The sequence below is a fragment of the Rana temporaria genome, chromosome 11, assembly GCF_905171775.1.
Source record: "Rana temporaria chromosome 11, aRanTem1.1, whole genome shotgun sequence".
Lineage (NCBI taxonomy): Eukaryota > Metazoa > Chordata > Amphibia > Anura > Ranidae > Rana > Rana temporaria.
In genome coordinates, this window is record NC_053499.1 from 10526580 (window position 1) to 10554228 (window position 27649).

The 27649-nt window shown below is 43.6% G+C and overlaps 1 protein-coding gene across 1 annotated transcript; it reads left to right on the top strand.

Moving 5' to 3' along the window:
* The first annotated feature begins 2460 nt into the window (after positions 1–2460).
* Positions 2461–25644, top strand: LOC120917030 (receptor-type tyrosine-protein phosphatase eta-like). The gene is made up of 13 exons (XM_040328018.1): positions 2461–3085; positions 5559–5798; positions 7874–8182; positions 9847–9931; positions 12643–12672; positions 12750–12834; positions 14094–14184; positions 16260–16333; positions 18579–18713; positions 19159–19278; positions 20864–21024; positions 23471–23606; positions 25387–25644. The coding sequence occupies exons 1-13, from the start codon at positions 2866–2868 to the stop codon at positions 25591–25593; spliced, it is 1893 nt and encodes a 630-aa protein (XP_040183952.1). The 5' UTR covers positions 2461–2865; the 3' UTR covers positions 25594–25644.
* The last annotated feature ends 2005 nt before the right edge of the window (positions 25645–27649 follow it).

Here is a 27649-nt window from a genome sequence, read left to right on the forward strand (position 1 = left end):
AAAATATGAGCAGTACTTACCGTTTACGAGATGCATCTTCTCCGCCGCTTCCGGGTATGGGCTGCGGGACTGGGCGTTCCTATTTTGATTGACAGTCTTCCGAGAGGCTTCCGACGGTCGCATCCATCGCGTCACGATTTTCCGAAAGAAGCCGAACGTCGGTGCGCAGGCGCAGTATAGAGCCGCACCGGCGTTCGGCTTCTTTCGGCTACTAGTGACGCGATGGATGCGACCATCGGAAGCCTCTCGGAAGACTGTCAATCAAGAAGGAACGCCCGCTCCCGAAGACCCATACCCGGAAGCGACGGAGAAGATGCATCTCGAAAACGGTAAGTACAGCTCATATTTTAAAACAACTAGCCGATTCCCCTAGACCGAACGAGCATCCATCTAGCATCCATCTAAGGGGAAAAATTGTTTTATGGGTGAACTCCCGCTTTAAGTACAATGGGCTCAGCAGGTGTGCTGACCCAGGAAATCAGTGTAGGGATGTCCTACTGCTTGGGTGGGAATCCATATTTAAGAATTTTAACTTCTCTTCATATATTGGCCCACTCACAGCAATTCTTGGGAACCCAGAATTACAACCGGGGATGTTACATTTATAAATATACTGTGACAGGAAGTCAGGTAAATCAGACGGGAGATGCATTTCTGCCTTGTTTAGACAATACACCACTTATTATCAGGTGTCGGCTGCAGAAGTAGCCAGAAAGGTTTAAGGGCGTTGGAAAACTTCAGCTGTTCAGAATGAGGCAATTAAGACCTCTATAAGTAATCCAGAGGATTTCTACTGATTGCTGCATCCTGAGGCTTTCTGAGTGAAGGCGAGCAGTGAGCTGAAATGCTTCTGAAGAGGTGAGGTGCTGTTGATTTTTCTGTGTGATAAAAATCAAAAAGACTATTGTTTTCTGCTGTATGACCAGCAGTGTCTACCCAGCAGTAGGCTGTTTATTTTATGTTTGATTTTGTTTATGCTGTTTGGATGCTTGCACTTGTTTCCAGCAAGATGGAAGAATAAACCAAAATCTTTGTTTTCAACCGTCTTCGACTGCCTTTCTGTATAGTTCAGTGTGTAGTGAACCCATCCCGGGGGGGGGGGGGGAGATCACACACCCCGCTACCGAGCTAACCCCTTACAATACTTTGAGTAGATCAGGTACAATAGTGCCTAGCTAGTATTAGAGCTGAACTCTAGGAAAATAGTTAATTATTACTATTATTATTATTATTAGACAGGATTTATATCGTGCCAACAGTATATGAAGCGCTTTACAATGTAGAGGAGGGACAGTACAATTACAGTTCAATACAGAAGGGATGGGAGGGCCCTGCTCATGGAGCTAGTCTGTGTAAAGGTAGGCCAGTGAGGAGAAAGTTGCAGTACAAACCCAAATTTTGTGCATATTATTTAGTCTGTGTGTAAATTATATAGCCAGATTCAGGTAGACGAGCCTAACTTTAGGCAGGCGTAGCGTATCTCATATACGCTACGCTGCCGTAAGTTAGAGAGGCAAGTACAGTATTCACAAACAACTTGCGTCCTAAGTTACGGCGGCGTAGTGTAAATGTGCCGGCGTAAGCGCGCCTAATTCAAATGTGGAAGAGGTGGGCGTGTTTTATGTAAATTAAGCATGACCCCACGTAAATGACGTTTTGAACGAACGGCGCATGTGCCGTCCGTGGACGTAACCCAGTGCGCATGCTCCAAATTACGCCGCAAAGACTTATTGGTTTCGACGTGAACGTAAATTACGCCCAGCCCCATTCACGGAGGACTTACGCAAACGACATAAAAATTTTAAAATTCGACGCGGTTCCGACGTCTATACTTAACATTGGCTGCGCCATCTTTTTGGTGGAATATCTTTAGGCCTGAAAACACCTTACGTAAACGGCGTATCTTTACTGCGACGGGCAAATCAGCGTACACGCCCCTAGCGACCGGCCTAAATAGACAGCTAAGATACGACGGCGCCCGCGGCCGTATCTTAGCTAGATTTAAGTGTATCTCAATTTGAGAATACACTTAAATTTGCGACGGCGCAGATTCGGAGTTATGACTGCGTATCTACTGATACGCCGGCGTAACTCTCTCTGAATCTGGCTATTAGAAGAGAAATGGAAGGAAAAGGTAAGTGAACCAACAACGCACTAGTTAAAGGAACTTATTTAGAAAATAAAAAACAAACCTTTACAACCCCTTTAAAGCTGAAGGTTTTTTTCTGTACAAGCTTTGAATAAAATGATGTGATTAAAAAAATAATATATATATATATTTTTTTTTTTGCAGGTGTATCAGAATCTTCTGTTTCCATTACTCCTCCTGTTTACAACCCTTTAAATACTACCCCTTCTACTTCCAACACTCCAACCACTACTTCCAGCATTTTTACCATTGCTGCTCCTACTTCTGACCCTCAAACCACTACTACAACCACTACTACACCTAATTTTGACCTTTTTACCACGACTCCCCCTACTTCCGATCCTCCAACCACTACTTCTTCTTTCAGTTTTTTTACTACAACCACTACTTCTCCTACTTCCAACTTTTTTACCAGAGTTCCTCCTACTTTTGACCTTTTCACCACAACTCCTCCTACTTCCGACCCTCCAACCACTACTTCTCCCTCTTTCAGTTTTTTTACCACAACCACTACTTCTCCTACTTCCAACTTTTTTACCACAGTTCCTCCTACTTTTGATGGCCTTTTTACCACGTCTCCCCCTACTCCCGACCCTCCAACCACTACTTCTACTTCCAGCTCTTTTACCACAACAGACCTTTCTACCAATACTTCTCCGGATTTCAACTCTGATACCACTACTAGTCAGCTGACTTCCAGTACTCCTACCACTACCATGCTAGATGTTATTACTTCCATTTCTAATGTACCTAGCACTATTTTACAATCTCCTATATTTACTACCCCTAGTTTTACTACTGTAAATGTTCCTACCACAAGTTCCATCCCATCCGTTGTTCCTACAACCACATCTTCCCCACCCGATATTTTGACCTCTATTTTTACCACTACCACCAGTTCTCCTATTACTGCAACTACTTACGAGAATTTTACAGGTGAGTACCAATTGATATCAGTACTTGAGGCTCTCTCTATCTATTTATAATGACTCCTCTTCCGTTTTTTTCTTCTGAACTCATGTTGTTGTGTATTCATTTAAAGTTAAAGAATATTGAAACCCAAGAACAAAAATTAAATGTATTTCAGATTGCCTGAATTTTACTTTTACTTTGTGATCCGGCCAGGAACACCTACACTTCTTGTTCTAGAGTGACAATATTTACCAGCTGTACTGTATCTGTGGAGAAGCAGTGTTTTCACCCTAGGACAGAAAGTGTGTTAGACAGAGATGGACGGGCCATTGGGACTACAGGGAGTTTCCCGGTGGGCCGATGGCTCAGTGGGCCGGCTTCAGTGACAGTGGACCGCCTCCCTCCTCCGCTCCTCTGTCTCTCCCTTCCCGCACAGCACAGCTCACCTCCTCTCCCTCCCCGCAGTGCTCACCTGGGGGAGAACAGAACTGATTCTTTGCCCCGGGTGAAATAATGTTTAGCTTCCCCACTGGTACTTCCTATAAGAGTACCAGTACCAGCCGTTCTACTCTAATAAAGTAGAATGGCTAGTGAAGGGGGAGAGGAGGCTTGGGTGGCCGGGGGGGGGGGGGGGGGTGCGGGAGTTGTCCGGCCGCCATGGGACAGACCTGTCAAAGTGGGCCAGTCTGGATGAAGTCCAGGGCCAAATTTTTTCCCAGTCCAGCCCTGGTCTTAGAACTCTAGAGCACCGCCCTCCTCTTCTTTATAACATAGGGGTGATGTGTTCTGTAGTATGTAGATTCCATACAGTAATAAGACCCATTTATAGGAGGGTGCTGTGTTGAAATGGCTGATTGTGCCACCAAGTCCAATCCAGACACGTGGGTTTTGTTTTTATTACTACTATGTGCTTGTTTCATGTGCTTTTAATATTACCGATGGTGCCCACACACGATCGGTTTGGACCAATGAAAACGGTCCATCAGACCGTTCTCATCTGTTTAACCGATCGTGTGTACACGGCCTAACCCTAGCCCTTAACCCTAACTATAACATTTAGCCCTAAACATAGCCCTTAATGCTAACCCTACCATTTAACCCTAGACCCTAACTCTAACCCTAACCCTTGCCCCTAACCCTAACCGTAACATTTAACCATAACACTAACAAATACCACTAACCCTAACTCTAACCCTAGCCCTTAACCCTAACTATAACATTTAGTCCTAACCATAGCCCTTAATGCTAACCCTACCATTTAACCCTAACTCTAACACTAACCCTAACATTCAACCCTAACAATTACCACTAATCCTAAGCCTAACATTTAACCCTTGCCCTTAACTCTGTAACATTTAACCCTAAGGCCCGGTACACACGAGCAAACATGTACGATGAAACCGGTCCGTCGGACCGTTTTCACCGTACATGCCTGCCAGAGGGCTTCTGTACGATGGTTGTACTAACCATCGTACAGAAGTCCGCGCGTAAACAATACGCGGGGCGTGTCCGCGTCGTCGCCGCGACGATGACGCGGCGATGACGCGGAGACGTGGGCGGGCCTGCCATTTAAAGGCTTCCACGCATGCGTCAAAGTCATTCGACGCATGCGAGGGACGGCGGGCGCTCGGACATGTACGGTAGGTCTGTACTGACGACCGTACATGTCCGAGCGGGCAGGATTCCAGCGGAAGGTTTTAAAACACGTCCAGGAATATTTGCCCGCTGGGAAAAGGCCCGGCGGGCAAATGTTTGCTGGAATTCGGCCCGCTCGCGCCTACACACGACCGAACATGTATGCTGAAACTGGCCCGCGGACCAGTTTTAGCATACATGTTTGGTCGTGTGTACGGGGCCTAACACTAACAAATACCACTAACCCTAACTCTAACCCTAGCCCTTAACCCTAACTATAACATTTAGTCCTAACCATAGCCCTTAATGCTAACCCTAACATTTAACCCTAACTCTAACCCTAACCCTAACATTCAACCCTAACAATTACCACTAATCCTAACCCTAACATTTAACCCTTGCCCTTAACTCTGTAACATTTAACCCTAACAATTGCCACTAGCCCTTAACCCTAACCCTAACATGTGACTTTGGACACATAAAGGTCCTGCACTACTTTGATGTGACTTTGATGCCACTTGAGTGCCAGAGAGTGTAAAGTCACGTCAAAATTGCAATCCACGAACAGAGCTTTAATGCTTTCCTATTAGCCAAAAAAACAATGCGCCAGAAAACTCATCAACCGCAACCTGCATAGATGTGAACCTAGCCCAAATCTCCTCCCATTGCGTTTTTGTGTCCTAAAATAAACTTTTTTAACTGAAAATTACACTAAAGTTCACTATTTACCAATCCAATTTTACACAGATCTGATTTCAGTCCGTTCACTTTGCTAATGTTTTTTTTTTTTTTCTTTGATTCATTAAATGCGCTTGAATTGTCCATCATGAATCAATAATAATAACTGATATGTATTCTCTAGGATCTTCATCAACATCCCTTCCCATCGTGGTCAGCGGTACCGACCAGCTGGTCATCTCATGGACACCAGCACCGGGAAACGTTGACTATTATATTGTTTTTCTTGGAAATGTATCTCAACGAGTAAATTCTCCCACAGCGACTTTCTCAGCATTGCTACCAGGGACGGGATACAACGTCACTGTACAGGCGGTTAGTGGGAACCTCACCAGAACAATCGCCATCAAGATGGTGGCCACATGTGAGTTTATACCTTGTTTTATTGCAATTATGCCAACCATACATTGACAATATTGGAGTTTTCTGTCATCTTTCTACCCTGGCAAAGCGGGGCCTATCGTAGGTACATTATATTGTCAAAAGTATTGGGACGTCTGCCTTTACACGCACATGAACTTTAATGGCATCCCAGTCTTAGTCCGTAGGGTTCAATATTGAGTGTTGCACGAAAATTGTGTACCGTTAGTATGCAAGACAAGATCCAGGCACATGCCCTTAAGACAAAAATCTGACGATTGGTTAGCCAACAATTGGATCGTGTGTACGAGGCTTTAGGCTCCGCTCCAGTCACACTTGTGCGACTTGTCATGCAACTTTGGACATCAAAGTTGCATGACAAGTTGTTCCCCATGTTTTCCAATGATACTCATCCATATATGTGTGACTTAAAGTTACAGCAACTTCAATGTCGTTCAAGCACTACTTTGGTTGGACTTTCATGCAACTTGAGGGCCATAGACTTCAATGTTAACCCTCAAAATTTGCATGAAAGTCATACCTGAATGTTATACAATGCAATTTTGTGTGCAACAGTTGTACATTATCACTGGTCATAGCCAAAGTCGTATCCAAGTGGCACCCATCCAAATTGTTGCGTCAAATTTGTATCAAAGTTGCAGGAGAATGCTCGTAATCCAAAGTACTATGGGCCAGATTCACAGTACAAGTACGCCGACGTATCTACTGATACACCGGCGTACTTTCAAATTAGCCGCGTCGTATCTTTAGTTTGAATCCTCAAACCAAGATACGACGGCTTTTGGCTTTGATCCGACAGGCGTACGGCTTCGTACGCCTTCGGATCGTAGGTGCAATACTTCGGCGCTCGCTGGGTGGAGTTCGCGTAGTTTTCCGCGTCGGGTATGCTAATTAGCTTTTTCCGGCGATCCACAAAGGTACGCGCGGCCGTCGCATTCTCTTACGTCGTCGCTAGTCGGCTTTTCCCGGCATATAGTTAAAGCTGCTATTTCGTGGCGTATAGATAGACCTGCCATGTTAAAGTATGGCCGTCGTTCCCGCGTCGAATTTGGAATTTTTTTTTTTTTGCGTAAGTCGTCCGTGAATAGGAAAGGACGTAACTCACGTCTACGTTTCCAAAAATGATGTCGGTGCGACGTCATTTCGTGCAAAGCACGGCGGGAAATTTCAAAACGGAGCATGCGCAGTACGTTCGGTGCGGGAACGCGCCTAATTTAAATGATCCACGCCCCCTACCCGGATCATTTGAATTAGGCGGGCTTGTGCCGGTGGGATTTACGCTACGCCGCCGCAACTTTACAGGCAAGTGCTTTGTGAATCAAGCACTTGCCCGTAAAACTTGCGGCGGCGTAACGTAAATGCGATACGTTACGCTGCCGCAGATGTACCTGAATCTGGCCCTATATTTTTTTTATTATTTTTTTTTTTATTAAAGAGCCCAGAGGTCCCCAGGGGCCCCGGATGGCAACCCCCCCCCCGCCCCTTTTTTTTTATAAAAAAAAATATTTTATTTTTTTATACTTTTTTTTTTATTTTTTATTAAAGGGCCTGAAGGTCCCCAGGGCCCCGGATGGCTACCCCTGCCCTTTTTTTATAATTGTTTTTATTCCCCCGGGGCAACCCCCCCAATTTGTGGCACCCCCCGCTTCTCAATTTCTGGCCCCCCGCTTCTCAATTTCTGGCCCCCCGCTTCTCAATTTTCTCAATTAGCGGCGGCACCCCACACGCTTCTCAATTCGCGGCAGCCCCCCCCCCGCATCTCAATGTGAGGCGGCAGCACCCCCCCCCCCCCCCTGGTTCTCTGCTCCAAGGGGCCCCATAATTCCTGATGGCTGGCCCTGCTCGCAAACCGAGTTAGGATTTTTCTAAATACAGTTCTCGTATTGCGAAACGTTCGTTAACCGCGTTACTCGCAATCCGAGGTTCCACTGTACTATGTAATTGGGGGTTTTACAGCTTATACTCCATGGCAGGTTTTTTTATTTTAATTACAACATTTTTCATTTTACTTTTTTAAGGTGTACAGATTTGATCCCTTTTTATTTTTCTCTTTTACAGATCCTACTCCACCGGGAAATATAAGCCATCATTTTATTGGAACAGACACAGTCACCCTTGTCTGGGATAACCCAGTGAATATGAGCAATGCAAAAAAGTCCTTCAATATTACTGTGGCTAGGATTGGTCTGTACAGATCCGGGTCTTCAATATATACATCGGAGGCAACGAATGTCACTGTCAGTGGCCTGACACCTGGGAACTATACCTTCACCATTGTTACGGTGGCTGCCCTCCAATACACAAGTACTCCCAAGACTGTTACTCTACAACTACCCAATACTCCCTCCCCTGATGATAACCATGTAGGTGAGTAGAAGTGACATTATTTTTAGAATATTTGCATTGTTGATAAAACTATCCAATTTTAATGCATGGCTTAGTTACTAAAAGAAAATATATAGTAAGGGTGGAACCACCTCAAACCAAGATATGATGGCATCTGGGTAAGATCCGACAGGCGTACGGCTTCGTACGCCTTCGGATCTTAGATGCAATACTTCAGCGCCTGCTGGGTGGAGTTCGCGTCGTTTTCCGCGTCGGGTATGCAAATTAGCGATTTACGACGATCCACGAACGTACGCGCGGCCGTCGCATTTTCTAACGTCGTCTGTAGTCGGCTTTTTCCGGCGTATAGTTAAAGCTGGTATTTTGCGGCGTATAGATAGACTTGCCATGTATGGCCGTCGTTCCCGCGTCGAAATTTGAATTTTTTTTATTTTTTGCGTAAGTCGTCCGTGAATAGGGATGGACGTAACTCACGTCTAAATTTAAAAAATGACGTCCTAGCAACGTCATTTAGCGCAATGCACGGCAGGAAATTTTCGGGACGACGCATGCGCAGTTTATTGGGCGAAGGGACGCGCTTCATTTAAATGAAACCTGCCCCCAACCCGCCCAATTTGAAATCCGCTGCCAGAAACACACTACGCCACCGGCACTTACGGCGCGAACTCGCTGAGGATTCGAATATACGCCAGGTAAGTTACGGCGGCGTAGTGTATCTTTGAGGCCTCGTACACACGACCGGAAATGTCCGCTGAAACTGGTCCGCCGACCAGTTTCAGCGGACAGATCCGATCGTGTGTACAGGCTAGCGGACAGATTTCCAGCGGACAAATGTTTCTTAGCATGCTAAGAAACATGTCCGCTGGAAAGCTGTCCGGCAGGCATGTCCGCTGGTTAGTACGTCTAACCAGCAGACCGAAATCCCGTGCATGCGTCGAATTGATTCGACGCATGCGTGGAAGCATTGAACTCGCGCGAGAGAGAACGTCGGTGTAGTCTACATCACCGCGTTCTCTGTCTGCGCGGATTTCGGTTTGATGGTGTGTACAGCCATCAGACCGAAATCTCCGAGCGGACATGTCCGATGAAAACGGTCCGCGGACCGTTTTCATCGGACATGTCCGCTGGTGTGTACGAGGCCTGATACGCTGCGCCGATCGAAATGTATGTGGATCTGGCCCAATGTAATTAAATAGAACAAAATAGAAAGAATATAACCGTCTTCCGAATATCAAATTTCAAAATGAATAAATTTGAATCCGAATTTAATAGATTACAATAGAACAGAAAGGAAAAGAATAGAATAGAAAAAAAATAGAATTGAATTAAATAGAATAGAATAAATTAGAATATAACCATATTTCGGAATTTTAATTTAGAATATAATTTTTTTTTAATTTGAATAGAATAGAATAGAATAGAAAAGAAAAATAGACTAGACAACTTGACAATTTTCCGAATTCAGTCAAATTCAATTCAATTTGACTGAATTTGGAAAATTAGAATTGGCATTCAAAAACAAATAAACAAAACAAATGTAATAAATTTAACGAAACAAAATAATTTAAATACCGAATCAAAATATAAAGGAACTAAACAGATTTGTTTTTTTTTTAGATTTAACATATTAAAGTGGAAAGCATAATATGACATAAAATACGGTTCAACTTAATTTCTTTCCTCAGGTGTCATTGTTGGGGCCGTGGTTGGAAGTGTCGGGGGTGTTATTGTCATCGGCCTTTTGGGATTTTTAATTTGGAAGATTGTAAGGTAATACTAAAACAAATATATTTCCCTTTAATAAAGTATAAATAAGTAATATAATGGGGCAATTCTCACCATTGTACTGCAGTAACATGGGATGTGATACCATTTATTTTGTATGCTACCCTAAAACATGTGCATTGCAGCAAAACACAGTAATGCACTACTGTGCCGCTGTGTCTCAAAAAAAATGTTTTTATTATAATAAATTGTCAGCCTGTTACAGTATAATGCAACAATATAATATAAAAATGTAATATAATATAATATAGTTTTTATTATATGCATTTCATTAAAGGAACTCTAATTAATATATATCAATAATATAATAAAATACTATAACAAAATGATAAAATCACATATATTTTATTACAAAGCATAATGATGTCAATGAAAGGCCTCTGATAAATTGTCAGCCTGTTGAAATGCAACAATATAATATAAAGATGTAATATATTATAATATAGTTTTTATTATATGTATTTCATTAAAGGAAATCTAATTAATATATATCAATAATATAATAAAATACTCTAACAAAATGATAAAATCACATATTTTATTATAAAGCATAATGATGTCAATGAAAGGCCTCTGATAAATTGGCAGCCTGTTGAAATGCAACAATATAATATAAAGATGTAATATATTATAATATACTTTTTATTATTTATATTTCGTTAAAGGAAGTCTAATTAATATATATATATATATATATATATATATATATATATATATATATATATATATATAATATAATAAAATACTCTAACAAAATGATAAAATCACATATATTTTATTACAAAGCATAATAATGTCAATGAAAGGCCTCTGATAAATTGGCAGCCTGTTGAACTGCAACAATATAATATAAAAATGTAATATATTACAATATAGTTTTTATTATTTGTATTTCGTTAAAGGAAATCTAATTAATATATATCAAAAATATAATAAAATACTATAAAAAAATGATAAAATCACATATATTTTATTATAAAACATAATGACATCAATGAAAGGCACCAGAATGTGAAGGCATGCATGGAATCTTAAAGACGAATTTCATATTTAATGTATGTATTTCATTTAATTTAATATAATATATTAAATTAATATATATTAATAATCCAAGCTTGGATAAACAACCTGAAAGCCTCCAAATATTTAAAGACTAGTGTGATATGATACACCAAGATAACGAATATCATTAATTCCCTTCTTCTTCTCATACCTAACAATTTGAGTATTTGATACCCACGTCCAGCTTACAGTCTGATCCCACTTGGGGTAGGCAGTAGTAGGTTATCAAAATTCAGGTAGTGTACATTACCAGTATAACTTCTTATTTTTTATTTCTTAATAAAGTTAAAAAGAATAATAATATAAGAAAATAAAATAACAAAATGATAAAATCACATATATTTTAATATATAACATAAGGATGTCAATGAAAGGCACTAGAATGTGAAGGCGTGAATGGAATCCTAAAGCTAAATGTCATATTTATTACTTGGTCCCCCCCCCCCCCCCGGGATTCCCAGCGGACTGTTTACCACCGGGAATCCCAAACGCGTGTACGGGGCATTAGAATGGCCCAGTCACAGTCCAGACCTATATCACATTGAGAATCTGTGGCAAGACTTGAAAATTGCTGATCACAGACATTCTCCATCCAATCTGACAGAACTTGAGATATTTTACAAAGAAGAATGGGCAAAAATGTCCCTCTCTAGATGTGCAAAGCTGGTAGAGACATCCCCAAAAAGACTCGCAGCTGTAATTGCAGAGAAAGGAGGTTCTACAAAGTATTGACACCGGGGGGTCGTTATACAAACGTACCCCACACACTTTTCACAGATTTTTTTTTAAATAAAAATTGAAATCCATTTATCATTTTCCTTCCACTTTGTGTCTATGTTATCTTTCTCCTAACCACTCAAATATTGCTTTCCTTTCTTTTATTCTTTTATTTCTTTTGTTTCCTGTTGTGATGTGTGTATGTGTATATATATATATATATATAAAACACCATATGTGGATGAGCCAATCTGATGCACCCATATGTGATGATGCTTGCTTATGTCACTTTGGCTATAAAAGCTGTGATTTGAATAAAATCTTTCCTTTTCTGTTGGAGTTGATGATGGAGACTAAAGCAGTGTGATATTTCTTCTGCATGCATGTACTTAGATCAACATGAATTTGGCTCAGCGGCAGAATAGAACATGTATCCTGGAATTGGACCAGGGAAAAATCTATTACATTTTCGCGCCCCACGTTGGGCGCCAAATTGTAATAGAACATGTATCCTGGAATTGAGACATGGAAAATCTATTACACTATCACATAAAATGCCAATAAAATGCATTTATGTTTTTGTTTGTAACATGATAAAATGTGGAACATTTCAAGGGGTGTGAATACTTTTTCAAGGCACTATATATTCCAAAACGACCAAACCAAGGTCTGTAAGGGCCACAATATAAGTCAACCTGAACCAGTATTACAAAAAAAAAAAAAAAAGATCATATATAATTGTTCAGATGTTTTGAGCTTAATGAAAGCAATATCCATATAAATGTAAATGTTTTAAGATATTATCCTTTAAATTCTGATCCCATGAAAAAATGTAACTTTTCAATTTCGATATGATTTATAGCCAATATACATATCATATCATTGCTTACTGTTTGTGTTTTTTATTTCAATTGCAGGAGAAGAGAATGGTCTCTGGATAAAAGGCAGTAAGTCCGTTTACCAAATCATAAAATGTGTATGAATTTTTACCTTTATATCATATCTCCAAATTTATCTTTCCTAGGAGGCATACTGCTAAGGCTGAACAATTTGCAGAAATGTTTAAAATGAAAGAAAGGGACACCCAAGGCTTTGGCACAGAGTTTTCAGTATGTATTATAACCTTCTGTTACAGTTTAAAGCTGGACTCCAGACAGACAGCTTAATACAGATTCACACAGCTCTGCCGAACAGCATAGCCCCTAGACATGTGCAATTCGTTTAGTGACAAATTTTTTTTTTTTATGAATTTTGACAAATTAGTTACGGTAATTCCGAAATGTCAGAATTTCCAAATTTTTCAATTTCCGAACTTTCAAATTTCCAAATTCCGAATTTTCTCATTTCCGAATTTCCAAATTCAGAATTTTATCATTTCAGAAAAAGCTAAAAAACGATTGAAACGAAAACGAACACAGTTTTTGGCAGTGCACATGTCTAATAGCCCCATCTTGCATGGTAAAAGTCTGGATTTCTCTCTGTCGCAGTTAAAGCTAAACTGCAGCTTTTGATACACTCTACATAGTTCGTTTGGGCCATCTTGGCCACTATGTCGCTATGTCGAAGCTAGGCAGCATGGGCTTAGCATAAGGGGCTGCAGGGGTCACAATCGCAACCCCCGCCCCTAGCTCCAGGGGGCTGGGGACAAGCTGTGAGCCATTTCCTAAATGGAGAGGTCACAGGGTGAGAACAGCCCAGGGGCCAGGTCAACCTTTGCATCAGGGCCCACAAGCTTCAAGCTACGCCTCTGATGGTGCACCAATGCTAAGCCCCCCCCCCACAGAAGGCTCTGTCTCCATAGACACGATGGTAACAGCGTACCTGTTAAGCTTGTCTGTTTTAATCATGGGCATGACCAGTCCCTGAGCTTCTTAGGCCTCGTACACACGACCGAACATGCCTGATGAAACTGGTCCGCGACCAGTTTCCGCGGACATGTTCGGTCGTCTGTACAGCCGACCGGACAATTTTCCCGGCGGATCGGACAGGTTTCCAGCGGACAAATGTTTCTTAGCATGCTAAGAAACATGTCCGCTGGAACCATGTCTGCCGGACATGTCCGATGGTCAGTATGACTCATCGGACATGTCCGCTTGCCCGAGAACCCGCGCATGACGTCGAAGTGATTCGACGCATGCACGGAAGCATTGAACTTCCGCGTCACAGAACATCGGTGTCGTATACGTCACCGCGTTCTCTGTCCGCGGGGATTTTGGTTTGATGGTGTGTACAGCCATCAGACCAAAATCTGCTAGCGGACATGTCCGATGAAAACGGTCCGCGGCCTTTGGCACTCAGTGCTTTAGTATTGGGTAAAACAGTTTTGTATCTTGGTTCACTAAAACTTATGTAATTATTTCTTATTTAGGCTTTGCAGTGCGTTGGAGCTCTACAGTCCCGATCTATATCTACACATCCAAAAAATGCCACCAAGAACCATCCAGAGGCTGTTTTTCCATGTGAGTAAAAATGTACAAGTCATTACACTTAACCAACTGACTGCCTTTTGGTCCAAGTGTTGGGTGCTCCAAATTAAAAAAGTCGTACCAATAGTCACCTTCCTAAATGACATCACTGTGATGCAAAGCGTTGTCCATATGTCATCTTAATATGGCAGGGTAAGGAAGTGCAATGATTGGATTTAAAAACAATAATACTTTTCTGCTGGACTTTTTTTGGGACTAAGTGCAAGTACTAACCTAATACCTCCTCCTCCCAACCAACCACCCACCTAGTCACCCTTGTCTTCAACCCCTACCCACCCACCAGCCTTGTGTCTCCACCACTACCCACCCACCAGCCTTGTGTCTCCACCACTACCCACCCACCAGCCTTGTGTCTCCACCACTACCCACCTCCAAGCAACACCCACATTTAAAGAAGAGATTCCAAGCAGCAACCATAAATCCCCCCACCAGCAACAATAAATCCCATGGCAGCAGCAATTAATCCCTGGCAATGACAACAAATCCCCCCCACCAGCAACAACAAACCCCCAGCAGTAGCAGTAAATCCTCTGGGAGCAACAATAAATCCCTCCACCAGCGGCAGGCAAGAAATCCCTGGCAACGACAATTAATCCTCCCATCAGCAATGACAAATCCCCAACCAGGGCCGATCCGCCCTAAAGGCTCACTATGCAAACCGTTTAGGGCCCCGCAAAGCTGCGGAGGGTCCCCCAAATTACTAGAGGCCCGACCTGGTGAGAAGTCATTTTCGGCCCCTCACCCCGCTTCTCAACTCGCTGGCTGCATGGGAGAAGAGGTAAGAAGTCAGCACCCCCCGCTTCTCACTTTAATGTAAGATTTCATTTCTGACAGCAGAACACCCCCTCCCCCCGCTTCTCAACTTTAATCTTTAACCACTTAAGGACCGCCTCCTGCAGATATACGTCGGCAGAATGGCACGGCTGGGCACAAGCACGCACCTGTATGTCCTCTTTAAGTGCCCAGCCGTGGGCCGCGGGCACGCTCCCGCGACCTGGTCCGAAGCTCCGTGACCGCGGCCGTGGGACCCGCGGACCCGATCGCCACCGGAGTCCCGCGATTGGTCCCCGGAGCTGAAGAACGGGGAGAGCTGTGTGTAAACACACCTTCCCCGTTCTTCACTGTGGCAGCTTCATTGATCGTGTGTTCCCTAATATAGGGAAACACGATCAATGACGTCACACGTCCAGCCCCCGCCCCCCTACAGTTAGAAAAACATATGAGGTCACACTTAACCCCTACAGCGCCCCCTAGTGGTTAACTCCCAAACTGCAATTGTCATTTTCACAGTAAACAATGCATTTCTATAGCATTTTTTGCTGTGAAAATAACAATGGTCCCAAAAATGTGTCAAAATTGTCCGATGTGTCCGCCATAATGTCGCAGTCATGAAAAAAATCGCTGATCGCCGCCATTAGTAGTAAAAAAAAATAATGAATAAAAATGCAATAAAACTATCTCCTATTTTGTAAACGCTATAAATTTTGCGCAAACCAATCGATAAACGCTTATTGCGATTTTTTTTTTACCAAAAATAGGTGGAAGAATACGTATCGGCCTAAACTGAGGAAAAAAAACTTATTTTTTATATCTTTTTGGGGGATATTTATTACAGCAAAAAGTAAAAAATATTGCATTTTTTTTTCAAAATTGTCGCTCTATTTTTGTTTATAGCGCAAAAAATAAAAACCGCACAGGTGATCAAATACCACCAAAAGAAAGCTCTATTTGTGGGGAAAAAAAGGACGCCAATTTTGTTTGGGAGCCACGTCGCACGACCGCGCAATTGTCAGTTAAAGCGACGCAGTGCCGAATCGCAAAACCTGGCCGGGTCCTTTAGCTGCATTTTGGTCCGGGTCTTAAGTGGTTAAATGACGTTTTTGAAAAACAACGTTTTTTTTCATGCCGAAAAATGATCGTGTGTACGTGGCATAAGATGCACTTTATACATATGATATTATTAACAAAACTTAGTTTTTACTAGTTGGTTATTTACTATAAGAAATGTACATTCAGTTTAGAATCTTATTATTTTATATATATTCCAGATGATAATTCTCTTGTCAAACTGTCAAAAGATGGAAATTCTTCCAATGGTTACATCAACGCTAGTTATATTCCTGTAAGTAACCTAAATTCCCTACATAGCAATATCATAACTGGATCATTCTAACATTAATATTACAACTGAAATGTCATTGAAGCTCAACTACCGTATTTATCGCGGTATAACGCGCTCCCCTAAAGTGGCCCTGAATCCTGTGGAAAAAAAATTTTTTTTGTACTTACAGTTTTGGTGTCTTGCGCGGCGTCCATCGGCGGCCTCGTCTGGTCCGGCGTCCGTCTGCGGCTTCGGGTGTCCTCTTCGTCGGGTCCGGCGTCCTTCTGCGGCTTCGGGTGTCCTCTTCGTCGGGTCCGGGGTCCGTCTGCGGGCTTCGGGTGTCCTCTTCGTCGGGTCCCGCGTCCTTCTGCGGCGTCCTCGCGTCCTCCCCGCTCGTTTCCCGCGCCGAGTTTGAATACTGCGCCGACATATACAGAGCGCAGTACACTCGTGTATTGTCGGGCAGGCTCGGCAACTCTCGCGCTCACGTCCTGTACGTCCAGGACGTGAGCGCGGAAGGAGCCGAGACTGGCCGACTATACGCGAGTGTACTGCGCTCGGTATATGTCGGCGCAGTATTCAAAACTCGGCGCGGGAAAGCGGGTATCGGCGTATACCGCGCACCCACGATTTTGCCCTGATTTTCAGGGCAAAAAAGTGCGCGGTATACGCCGATAAATACGGTATTTTGTTTGTAGCTTTGGACAAATTGGCGAAGGGTTGGAATCTCTGCCAACCCTTTATAACTATCTGAATATTTGTGCGGGGGTCTTCCTCAATGTTTGTCTATTACACAGTCATCATGCAGAACATGGCTTGATAGGAAATCTCTCCAAAGCAGACATGGCAAGTAAAACACTTTTGCTAGTCTATTATGGAAGACTTCATCTGGAAAATGAAGTTTAGTTTTGGGAAACAATATTTAGTATCTCACAAAAGTGAGTACACCCCTAACATTTCTGTAAATATTTTCTTCTATCTTTTCATGTGACAACACTGAAGAAATTACACTTTGCTACAATGTAAAGTAGTGAGTGTACAGCTTGTATAACAGCAGTGGCGGTGCGTCTGATAAAGATGAGACCCCTGACACAATTCTCAGGGTGAACCCCATTCTGCCGTTGACCCAAATCATAATAGTAAAACATGCACATCAGAGGGAAAAACAGTCTACATCAGGGGTCTCAAAGTACCGGCCCGCGGGCCATTTACAGCCCGCGGACCGGTAATAAATGGCCCGCAGGCAGGGTGGGTGCCGCGGAAGTGTAGATCGAGGTGCATGAAGAGTAGCGCAGGAAGCGTCTGTCAGAGGTTCACTTGTCTCTCATGTCACGCTGCTACTCCCCGGCGGCCCCTCCTCTCTTCTCGTCCATCCCTATTTGCTTGTGACATCATCTGGGATGGACGAGAAGAGAGGGGGGGGGGCCGCCGGGGAGTCGCAGCATGAAATTAGACAAGTGAACTTATGACAGACGCTTCCTGCACTGCTCTGCATCTGAAGAAAACAACAAACAAAACGCTGACCTTGTGCCCTGATGTGCTCTCATGTGCCCTGATGTGCTCTCATGTGCCCTGATGTGCTCTGATTGTGCCCCATGTACCCTCATGTGCCCTGATGTGCCATGTGCCCCATGTACCCTGTTGTGCCATGTGCCCCATGTACCCTGATGTGCCTCATGTACCCTGATGTGCCTCGTGTACCCTGATGTGCTGGGCTCTGTACATCAGGGTACCTGTGCCCTGTACCCTGATGTGTCATGTGCCCTGTACTGATGTGCTGTGCCTGATGTGCTCTCATGTGCCCTGATTGTGCCCTGATATGCCCCATGTGCCCTGATTGTGGCCCATGTACCCTGATGTGTGCCATGTACCCTGATTTGCTGGGCTTTGTACCCTGATGTGCTGTTTCATGTGCCCTGCACCCTGATGTGCCATGTGCCCTGTCCTGATGTGATGTGCCCTGATGTGGCCTGTTGTGCTGTACCCTGATGTGCCATGTGCCTTGTCCTGATAAGGCTGGGAGAGCAGCGCGGGCTTCAGGAACAGCCCAGGATTGGGTGACCCCTGGCAAATCGTCATTTGACCCCGAGGGGGTCCCGACCCCCAGGTTGCGAACCACTGTCCTAGAGGTTCATGTTCAGATATTAATGTGATAAAAAAAAGTATGACATTCAGAGGTACCCATGTTTTACCACAAATACTGTAATACTGTAATACAAATAGGTTGTTAGCTGAGCTATAATTGTATTCTATTGTTCTGTTTCAGGGACAGAAATTTAAGAAGGAGTTCATTGCTGCGCAGAGTCCTTTACGGGAAACAGTCAACGACTTCTGGAAAATGATTTGGGAGCAGAATGTGACCACCATCATCATGTTCTCTAGCTGTGAAGAAGATGCACCGGTACTGTATTCAAGTTCATCCAGTTTTACTCAAGAGTTCTTTTACTAAGGGATTTTGGAAGGAGTAAAGTCCACACACAAAATTCAGTGTGCACATGTCTACTCGTCTCCTCCTCCCATGCTCCACCTCAAGTTTTTATCCAGAGCCTCTCCCATCCTCTGGAACTCACTACCTCAACCTGTCCGACTATCCCCTACTCTTGCTACGCCTTCCATCAGCTGAGCTCATTCCCCACAGTTACAACCTTCTGTACCACCTGCCCCACCCTTGTAAGCTCTTCTGAGCAGGGCCCTCTTAATCCTCTTGTATTTTATTCTATTATAACTGTATTGTCTCCCTTCTATATTGCGTAAACTGTTGGCGCTATATAAATCCTGTATAATAATAGTAATAATAATAGATATTTCAATATGTTTGGTGAATTCACTTTTGTTCTCCATTTTAGGCATCTAGTGAAGTGTATTGGCCTTCGACAGAATCTAGACTTTTTGGCAATGTGCTGGTAACTTATGTTAAAGAAAGGCCCTCCCTTGACGGGATTGTCAGAGAATTCACGCTTACGCATGTGAGTGGATGACCTCTGTTATACGAGATAGACTCATTACATGCACAGCAACATAGTGATTTGTTATAATTGTGATGATTTTGGCTTACGGCTCATGAAAACCCCAAATCCACAATCTCAGAAAATTAGAATATTGTAAAAAGGTGCCATGTTCTCGGCTCAAAGTGTCCCCCTCTAATCAGCTAATTAAGCCATCACTCCTGCAAAGGGTTCCTGAGCCTTTAAATGGTCTCTCAGTCTGGTTCAGTAGGAATCACAATCATGGGAAAGACTGTTGACCTGACAATTGTGCAGAAACCCAGGGCAGCCATCACAAATTTTGGGGCCCCTTACAAAGCTTTGGGCAGGGCCCCCTGGAGCAGAGAACTGGGGGGGGGGGGGTGCTGACGGGAAAAAAACAAGTGTAATCTCTTCTCTCCTGACGCAAGATAGTAAGCAGAAGGGGGGCCACCCTGGCCCCTGGGGACCATCGGGCCCCTTTCACACTTGTGCGACTTTAGAGTCGCGCGATTTTACCAGACCCTTATCCGAGCACCAGCCCAGCCGTTCAGGAAAGGGGGTGGGGACGAGCGAGCTTTTACTAGCGGCGGCCAGCCCGGTCTTCCTCGTCGCCTTCTTCCCTCTTCTTTTCTTCCGATGTTGACTCAACGCTCCCTCCTGCTGTAATGCCGGGTGTGCGGTGCGCAACGATGACCTCTTATGACGTCACAATCCCAGAAGGGGGCAGGGTAATGATGTCGTCACCACCCAGAGCATGCTGGGACTGTGACGTCATAAGAGGCCTATATAAATCGTTGTGCACCGGGGGCTCCCAGATTCTGATAAGCCCCCACCCGCAGACCCAGACAACCAACAGCCAGGGTTGTCGGGAAGGGGCCCTTGTCCTCATCAACATGGGGGCAAGGTGCTTTGGGGTGGGGGGTGCAGGGCTCGCTCGTTCCTACCCCCTTTCCTGACCAGCCGGGTTGGTGCTCAGATAAGGGGAGGGGGACCTGCCAGGCCGCTGGGGACCATCGGGCCTCTTACAGGTGTAATGTCTGTACCCCCCTGATGGCAGCCCTGCAGAAACCCATCATTGACACCCTCCATAAAGAGGGAAAGTCCCGAAAGGTAATTGCAAAAGAAGTTGGATGTTCCCAAAGTGCTGTATCAAAGCACATTAATAGAAAGTTATGTGGAAGGGAAAAGTGTGGAAGAAAAAGGTGCACAAGCAGCAAAGATGAGCGCAGCCTGGAGAGAATTGTCAGGAAAAGGCCATTCAAAAGTGTTGGGGACTTTCAAAAGGAGTGGACTGAGGCTGGAGCCACACAGACAGGTCCTGAACATGGGCTTCAAATGTCGTATTCCTCTTGTCAAGCCACTCCTGAACAGCAAACAACATCAGAAGTGACGGGGGGGGGGGGGGGGGGTAGGGGTTGCGACCTGAATGGGATGTGGCATATGGTTTTATAATATGCAATATATCAAATTTCTGTTTAAGGTTCAGCACAAAGTGGGATTAGACTTCATGGGATTAGGATCTAATTAACTGTTAACCCAACACTGGACACAAAATTTACAAAGAACTTTTTTTTTTCTAACACAGGTGAAGAAAAAAGGCAGTTTTCAGGTGAAGCAGTTCCAGTACACCTCCTGGCCGGTGAATAGTGACTTGTGTGAACAAGAACTCCTTATAAACTTTGTGACTCACGTGGTGCAGCATAGAGAGCAACAGCCTAATAAATACCCCACCTTGGTGCACTGCAGGTATGAATATCTGAAAGACTATCAGCTGGATTCAGGTATGTCGGCGTAATTTTGAGGCGGCGTAGCGTATCGCATATACGCTATGCCGCCGTAAGTCAGAGAGGCAAGTGCTGTATTCACAAAGCACTTGCCTCCTAAGTTACGGCGGCGTAGCGTAAATGGGCCGGCGTAAGCGCGCCTAATTCAAATGAGGAACAGGGGGGCGTGTTTTATGTTAATGACTAGTGACCCGACATGATTGACGTTTTTAACGAACGGCACATGCGCTGTTCGTGGACATATCCCAGTGTGCATTGCTCCAAAGTACGCCACAAGGACGTATTGATTTCGACGTGAACGTAAATTACGTCCAGCCCCATTCACGGACGACTTACGCAAACGACCTAAAATTTTCAAATTTCGACGCGGGAACAACGGCCATACTTAACATTGGCTAGGCCAGCTATTTGTTCGACTAACTTTACGCCGGAAAAAGCCTTACGTAAACAACGTAAAAAAATGCGCACGTACGTTTCTGAATTGGCGTATCTAGCACATTTGCATATTGTACGCCAAACTCAACGGAAGCGCCACCTAGCGGCCAGCGTAAATATGCACCCTAAGATACGACGGCGTAGGAGACTTACTCCGCTCGTATCTTATCCAGAATACGCTTAAATACGACGGCGTAGATTCAGAGTTACGACGGCGTATCTACTGATACGCCGGCATAACTGTCTCTGAATCTAGCTAAATGTATTTTCTTTTCAAAAGTATTCCATACTAAAACAGCATGTCAATTTTAATGTAGAATAATTAAAATATAATTAAATTTAATAATTCAATTAAAAAAATATTTAATAATTAAACTAAAATATATATTTAATAATTAAATTAAAAAATATTTAATAATTAAATTATAAAAATATTTAATAATTAAATTAAAGTGAGGGATAGGTAGGACGGGGATTATAACAGTGCTTACAAATGATAATGGAAACTATATATATATATATAAAAGAGTTCAAGTTTAATGGAGAAAAGTGTCAGAAACCATGAATCAGACCGAGACATAAGTACAGTTTAACCTCTTGGCGCCCACGCTATAGACAAAAGACGTCTACAGAGCGGCGCCTTCCTGCCAGGTGGATGTCCATGGACGTCCTCCTGTTAACTTCCGCGATGCGCGCCACGCGGGTGCCAATGCGCGCGCCTGGCAGCCGCGATGTCCGCCACGTACCCGCAGTCGGCAGTCACAGAGCCAGGGATGTGGATCTCTGTGTGTAAACAGTGAATAGAACATGGATTGGATCTTTGAATGAGGCATATGAAAAACACATGCCACCATCCCTGATAATGGAAAAAGAGAAGGGTTTGGGACTTTAAATGAGATGCGTTTAAATGCAAGCAGTAAGTATAAATAAATAAGGTTGTATGCGTAATAACCAGGCTTAAACTTACCAACCAAACAGCAGGCCAAATTCAACTGTCTAACTTTGTATGTTAAAAGCAGAGGATTGGTTGCACACATTTGCAAATATATGGTTAAGCTACAGGCCTCGCCAAGGCTCTCTGCATTCCTGTAGTCCTAACTAAACTTTTATAGGGTCCTCAATGGAGGCATACAAGTACTAATGAGTAGATGGAGGGCAGGTGACTAGGGGTGTGTGTCACCTCCTCCATCTAGGATTGGTATAGTAGTAAAGAGCACTGGATAAAAACGCATAAAGGTATACGTATAAAGGTATCAAAAACGCATCTCCATCCCTGATAATATGAATAGAACATGGATTGGGTCACCTGCCCTCCATCTACTCATTAGTACCTGTGTGTAAACAGTGGGCTGGAAATGAGCTTAAGTAGGAAGCCTGCCCCCTGCCAATTCCAGTTGGGGATTGGTCAGGGCTTCTTACATGAGCTCCCTGTCACTCCAATTCCCAGCCCTGCCCCTCTTCCAGAACATTCTCCCTGGAAGCAGGGGAGGCGCCCAAGAACTGAAGGACAGGTGGTCACACCCACTGCTACACTAACCACTCCTTTCCCCCCCAGATCAAAACAAGCAGGCCTAGCATGCAGCATAGGCCTGCCTAAATTTAACTGCCTGACAGCTATCACAAAAAAAACCTTACCTAGCACCTACCTATGGTAGAGGGCGCTCCAGTTATGTAGGGAGATATAGGGAGGGGCAGAGGAGCTTGGCCAGCACATGCAGTTCAATATGAGATGCAAGGAGGGAGGGGGCTGTGCTGGAGAATTGACTCTCTTGGAGAATCTTGTTTTCTAGCTTGTTTGAAACCACATTACAAGTGAATAGAAAATAAGTTATGGAAAGGTAAAACACTGCAAGAGAGCATTTAAACAATGTGACTTTTCTGTGCTTTTACCTGCAATTTTTAAGGTTGGTGACAGGGTCTCTTTGAATCTAGGCGTTCACTGTCCAGTTTTACAATTTCATTTCTTTTCATAGAACTGGAGGCAGCCGATGCGGAATTTTCATCGCTCTCAGTCGCATTGTTACTCAGTTAGAGATGGATAATTCTGTAGATGTGTACAATACAGTTAATGACTTATTCCTGTGTCGGCCGTCCATGATACAGACTAAGGTAAGTGGTGTTTACTGCGTATTGTCCATCTCTCAATATAAGACCTCCTAAACTAAGGCCGCGTACGCACGATCGGTCCATCCGATGAGAATGGTCTGATGGACCGTTTTCATCGGTCCAAACCGATCGTGTGTGGGCAACCTCGGTTAGTTAACCTTCGGTCAAAAAAATAGGAACTTGCTTTAACCACTTAAGACCCGGACCTTTAGGCAGCTAAAGGACCCGGCCAGTTTTTGCGATTCGGCACTGCGTCGCTTTAACTGACAATTGCGCGGTCGTGCGACGTGGCTCCCAAACAAAATTGACGTCCTTTTTCCCCCACAAATAGAGCTTTCTTTTGGTGGTATTTGATCACCTCTGCGTTTTTTATTTTTTGCGCTATAAACAAAAAAAGAGCGACAATTGAAAAAAATATATATATATTTTTTACTTGTTGCTATAATAAATATCCCAATTTTTTTTTTTTAAAACAATTTTTTTTCTCAGTTAAGGCCGATACGCATTTTTCGACGTATTTTTGTAAAAAAAAATCGCAATAAGCGACTTGTTTGTGCAAAAGTTATAGCGCCTACAAAATAGGGGACAGAATTATGATTTTTTTTTTATTATTTTTTTTTTTTACTATTAATGGCGGCGATCTGCGATTTTTATTGAGACTGCGATATTGCGACGGACGTATCGGACACTTTTGACACAAATTTGGCTCCATTCACATTTATACAGCGATCAGTGCTATAAAAATGCAGTAATTACTGTATAAATGTGACTGGCAGTGAAGGGGTTAACACTAGGGGGTGAGGAAGGGGATAAATGTGTAACCTGGGTGTGTTCTAACTGTGTGGGGGGAGGGGGGTGACTGGGGGAGGTGACCGATGCTGTGTCCCTATGTACAAGGGACACAGATCGGTCTCCTCTCCTCTGACAGCACGTGGAGCTCTGTGTTTACACACAGAGCTCCACGTCCCTGCTGTCTTACCGACGATCGCGTGTACCCGGCGGACATCGCGGCCGCCAGGTACACGCATCGGGTCCCCAGCTATGCGCCGGGACAGTGTTTACCCGATGCGCGCCCCCCAGTGGCGCGCGGGTAATGCTTTCAAATGACGTCCAAAGATGTCCAGTTGGCACCTGAGAGCCGCGCTGTTGACGTCTTTTGTCAATAGCGTGGGTCTCAAGTGGTTAATTGAAAATATATTAAAAAAATATATATATTTTTTTTATAGGGGGTTATAAATTTTTTTTTTTTTTTTAAAGGGGGTTGCCTCCGGGCCCCCTTACAGGTGTACTGCCTGTACCCCCCTGATGGTGGCCCTGCCCTAGGCTTATACTCGAGTCAATACGCTTTCCCAGTTTTTTGTGGTAAAATTAGGTGCCTCGGCTTATACTCGAGTATATACGGTACTTTAAATTGTATTGAGGTGGTGCATACAGCAATTACAATGTACAAAGTGCAGTATCCTATACCAGTGTTTTTCAACTCCAGTCCTCAAGGCACACCAACAGGTCATGTTTTCAGGCTTTCCATTATGTTGAAGTTTCACTGCCTTAGTAATCACCACAGTCGTTTCATCTAAAGAAAATCCTGAAAACATGACCTGTTGGTGTGCCTTGAGGACTGGAGTTGAAAAACACTGTCCTATACCAAGGCATCCAATGTCACATCTAATGGTGTAGAGCTGTCTGAACAATGAGATGTGAATGGCTTCTATGTGTTACTGAATTTGGAAAACAATTTTTTCCTTTATTAAATAATCCCACGCGTTCTCTGTCTCTTTTTTAGGAGGAGTATTTATTCCTGCACCGCTGTACACTGGATATCATCAGAGCGAGAGACCAGAGACACAGCGACACGGGATACGCCGAACCAGGTGCAAATAACATCTATCACAACGAATCAGATGATCATAAATATGAAACGGTTCTCAAACGTTACAACTCCAGAGCCAGTGATAATGAAACTTTATACGATTCTCCGATTGACGTCTGACTTGGTATCCCAACTGGGAAAAGGAGGAGTCACCGGTGTGGCAAATGAAAGACAAATACTTGGCAGCCGCAAGGACCCGTTATGATATAATAATATATTTATTACGTTTGTTTCCCTTTCTAATTGTTGCTGGTTGGATGAAAATGCATTTTGCATGAGGTTTTTAGCACTTTGTGACTTCATTTCTTGGCACATTCCCGAAAATGTATGGAGGATTCACAGGGTACGTTCAAAGATACCCCCACCCATACCCTCCTACAGCAGCACATATACAATACAGGGAGGAGGATTCCTGGGGCTGGGATACGATGAGCATCATTTGCATTATGTAGCAACGTTGATTGGACTTTATGATGGCTTTGATGTAACTGGTAGACTTGTTGCCTATCTTGCCTATCTTGCACTCAAGTTAAGACGCATGCTGCTTTGGATGGAGAGACCATCTTTGGACTGTTCATGGTACTGTGCTCATGATATATACCAAATTTTAAAGTTATCTTTATCTACATTAACACTGGTAGCCACTGTTGACTGGCATGGAGAAAGCAGGATGGCGTCCCAACAGACAAGCACAACAACCTGAGACCACAGGAAGAGGGCTATTGGCCACTTACTCCTATGACCGGACATCTTAAAGCGGAGGTTCACCCAAAAAACAAGTATATAACATTACATTCAGTATACCTCAAACATGTACAGTATGCCGTTTTTTTTGGGGGGGTGTACATACGATATTATCGGTATTTTCCTCCTGGCTTCCGGGTACTCGCTCCCGTGGGACTGGGCGTTCCTGTGCAGTGCCGCAATGTCATCTGGGACTCCGCCCATATGATTGACGTGCCTGAGAAAAACTCCCCCCGGCGCATCACGACTTTCCGAAAGTAGCCGAACCGCGAGTCGGCTCTATACTGCGCCTAGTCGGTGCGCAGGCGCCGTATAGAGCCGACTTGCGGTTCAGCTACTTTCGGAAAGTCGTCACGCGCCTTATCTGCCAGGGGGAGTTTTTCTCAAGCACGTCAATCATATGGGCGAAGTCCCAGATGACATTGCGGCACTGCACAGGAACGCCCACTCCCGCGGGAGCGAGTACCCAGAAGCCGGGAGGAAAATACCGATAATACCGTATGTACACCCCCCCAAAAAAACAAAACGGCATACTGTACATGTTTGAGGTATACTGGATGTAATGTTATATACTTGTTTTTTGGGTGAACCTCCGCTTTAAGGACCAAGAAGGGCTGCAACAAGGCTTATATATATATATATATATATATATATATATATATACATACACGTTTTTCCTGATACTCTTCATACCTGTCCATCCTTGTGTATCCTGCATATTATTCTGACTCGTGACTACCTACAGTGTGTTGGGGGGTTCCCAAGAGACATTTCGCCCCCTGGCCTTTGGGACAGTGTCGGGAGGTCCTCCATGTGACACCATCCTTGGCAGTGATCCTTGTGATTCCTGCTTGCATAGCTCAGCGAACATTGCACCATTTGTTTGTTCTACCTTTCTGACAAATATTTGATTACACATTCTCCTTATCCAATACCCCTGACGAAGGGATTAAACCTGAAACGCGTTGGTTACCGAAGAATTGTCTCGCAATTGGAGAGTAACACAATATATATATAATATATGTATTTGTGTATATATATATATATATATATATATATATATATATATATATGTATGTATAATATATATTTGTATGCTTGCAATGAATTCATTTTGTGTTTTTTTTGTTTTCTGTTTTTTTGTCTATGGTTTTTATCACAAATGTTTTATACGTATCAATAAACGCTTTTTTATTCTATATTAGTGGTATTGTTGCCTTTAAAATCCCATATAGGGGGTATTTCCTTTTTCATACTTAGAATGTGGCAACTACTCGCCACTCTCTGACATGGTGAAGACATTCTTATACATGGCATGGATATAAGTACTTCATGTGATTCTACATTACACAACATATATACATGGGATTGAACTATGAAAACCTTACTGTGGAATAGTCAGGACTCTGTGCAGGCCAGTCAAGTTCCTCCA

What these genes read in the sequence shown, in the direction of transcription:
- LOC120917030 (XM_040328018.1), top strand. Translation starts at nt 2,866, where the DNA reads ATGCTAGATGTTATTACTTCCATTTCTAATGTACCTAGCACTATTTTA. An exon ending in TTAATTTGGAAGATTGTAAG is followed by an intron (nt 9,932 to 12,642) that starts GTAATACTAAAA and finishes TTTCAATTGCAG; the next exon opens with GAGAAGAGAATGGTCTCTGG. An exon ending in GCTGTGAAGAAGATGCACCG is followed by an intron (nt 18,714 to 19,158) that starts GTACTGTATTCA and finishes TCTCCATTTTAG; the next exon opens with GCATCTAGTGAAGTGTATTG.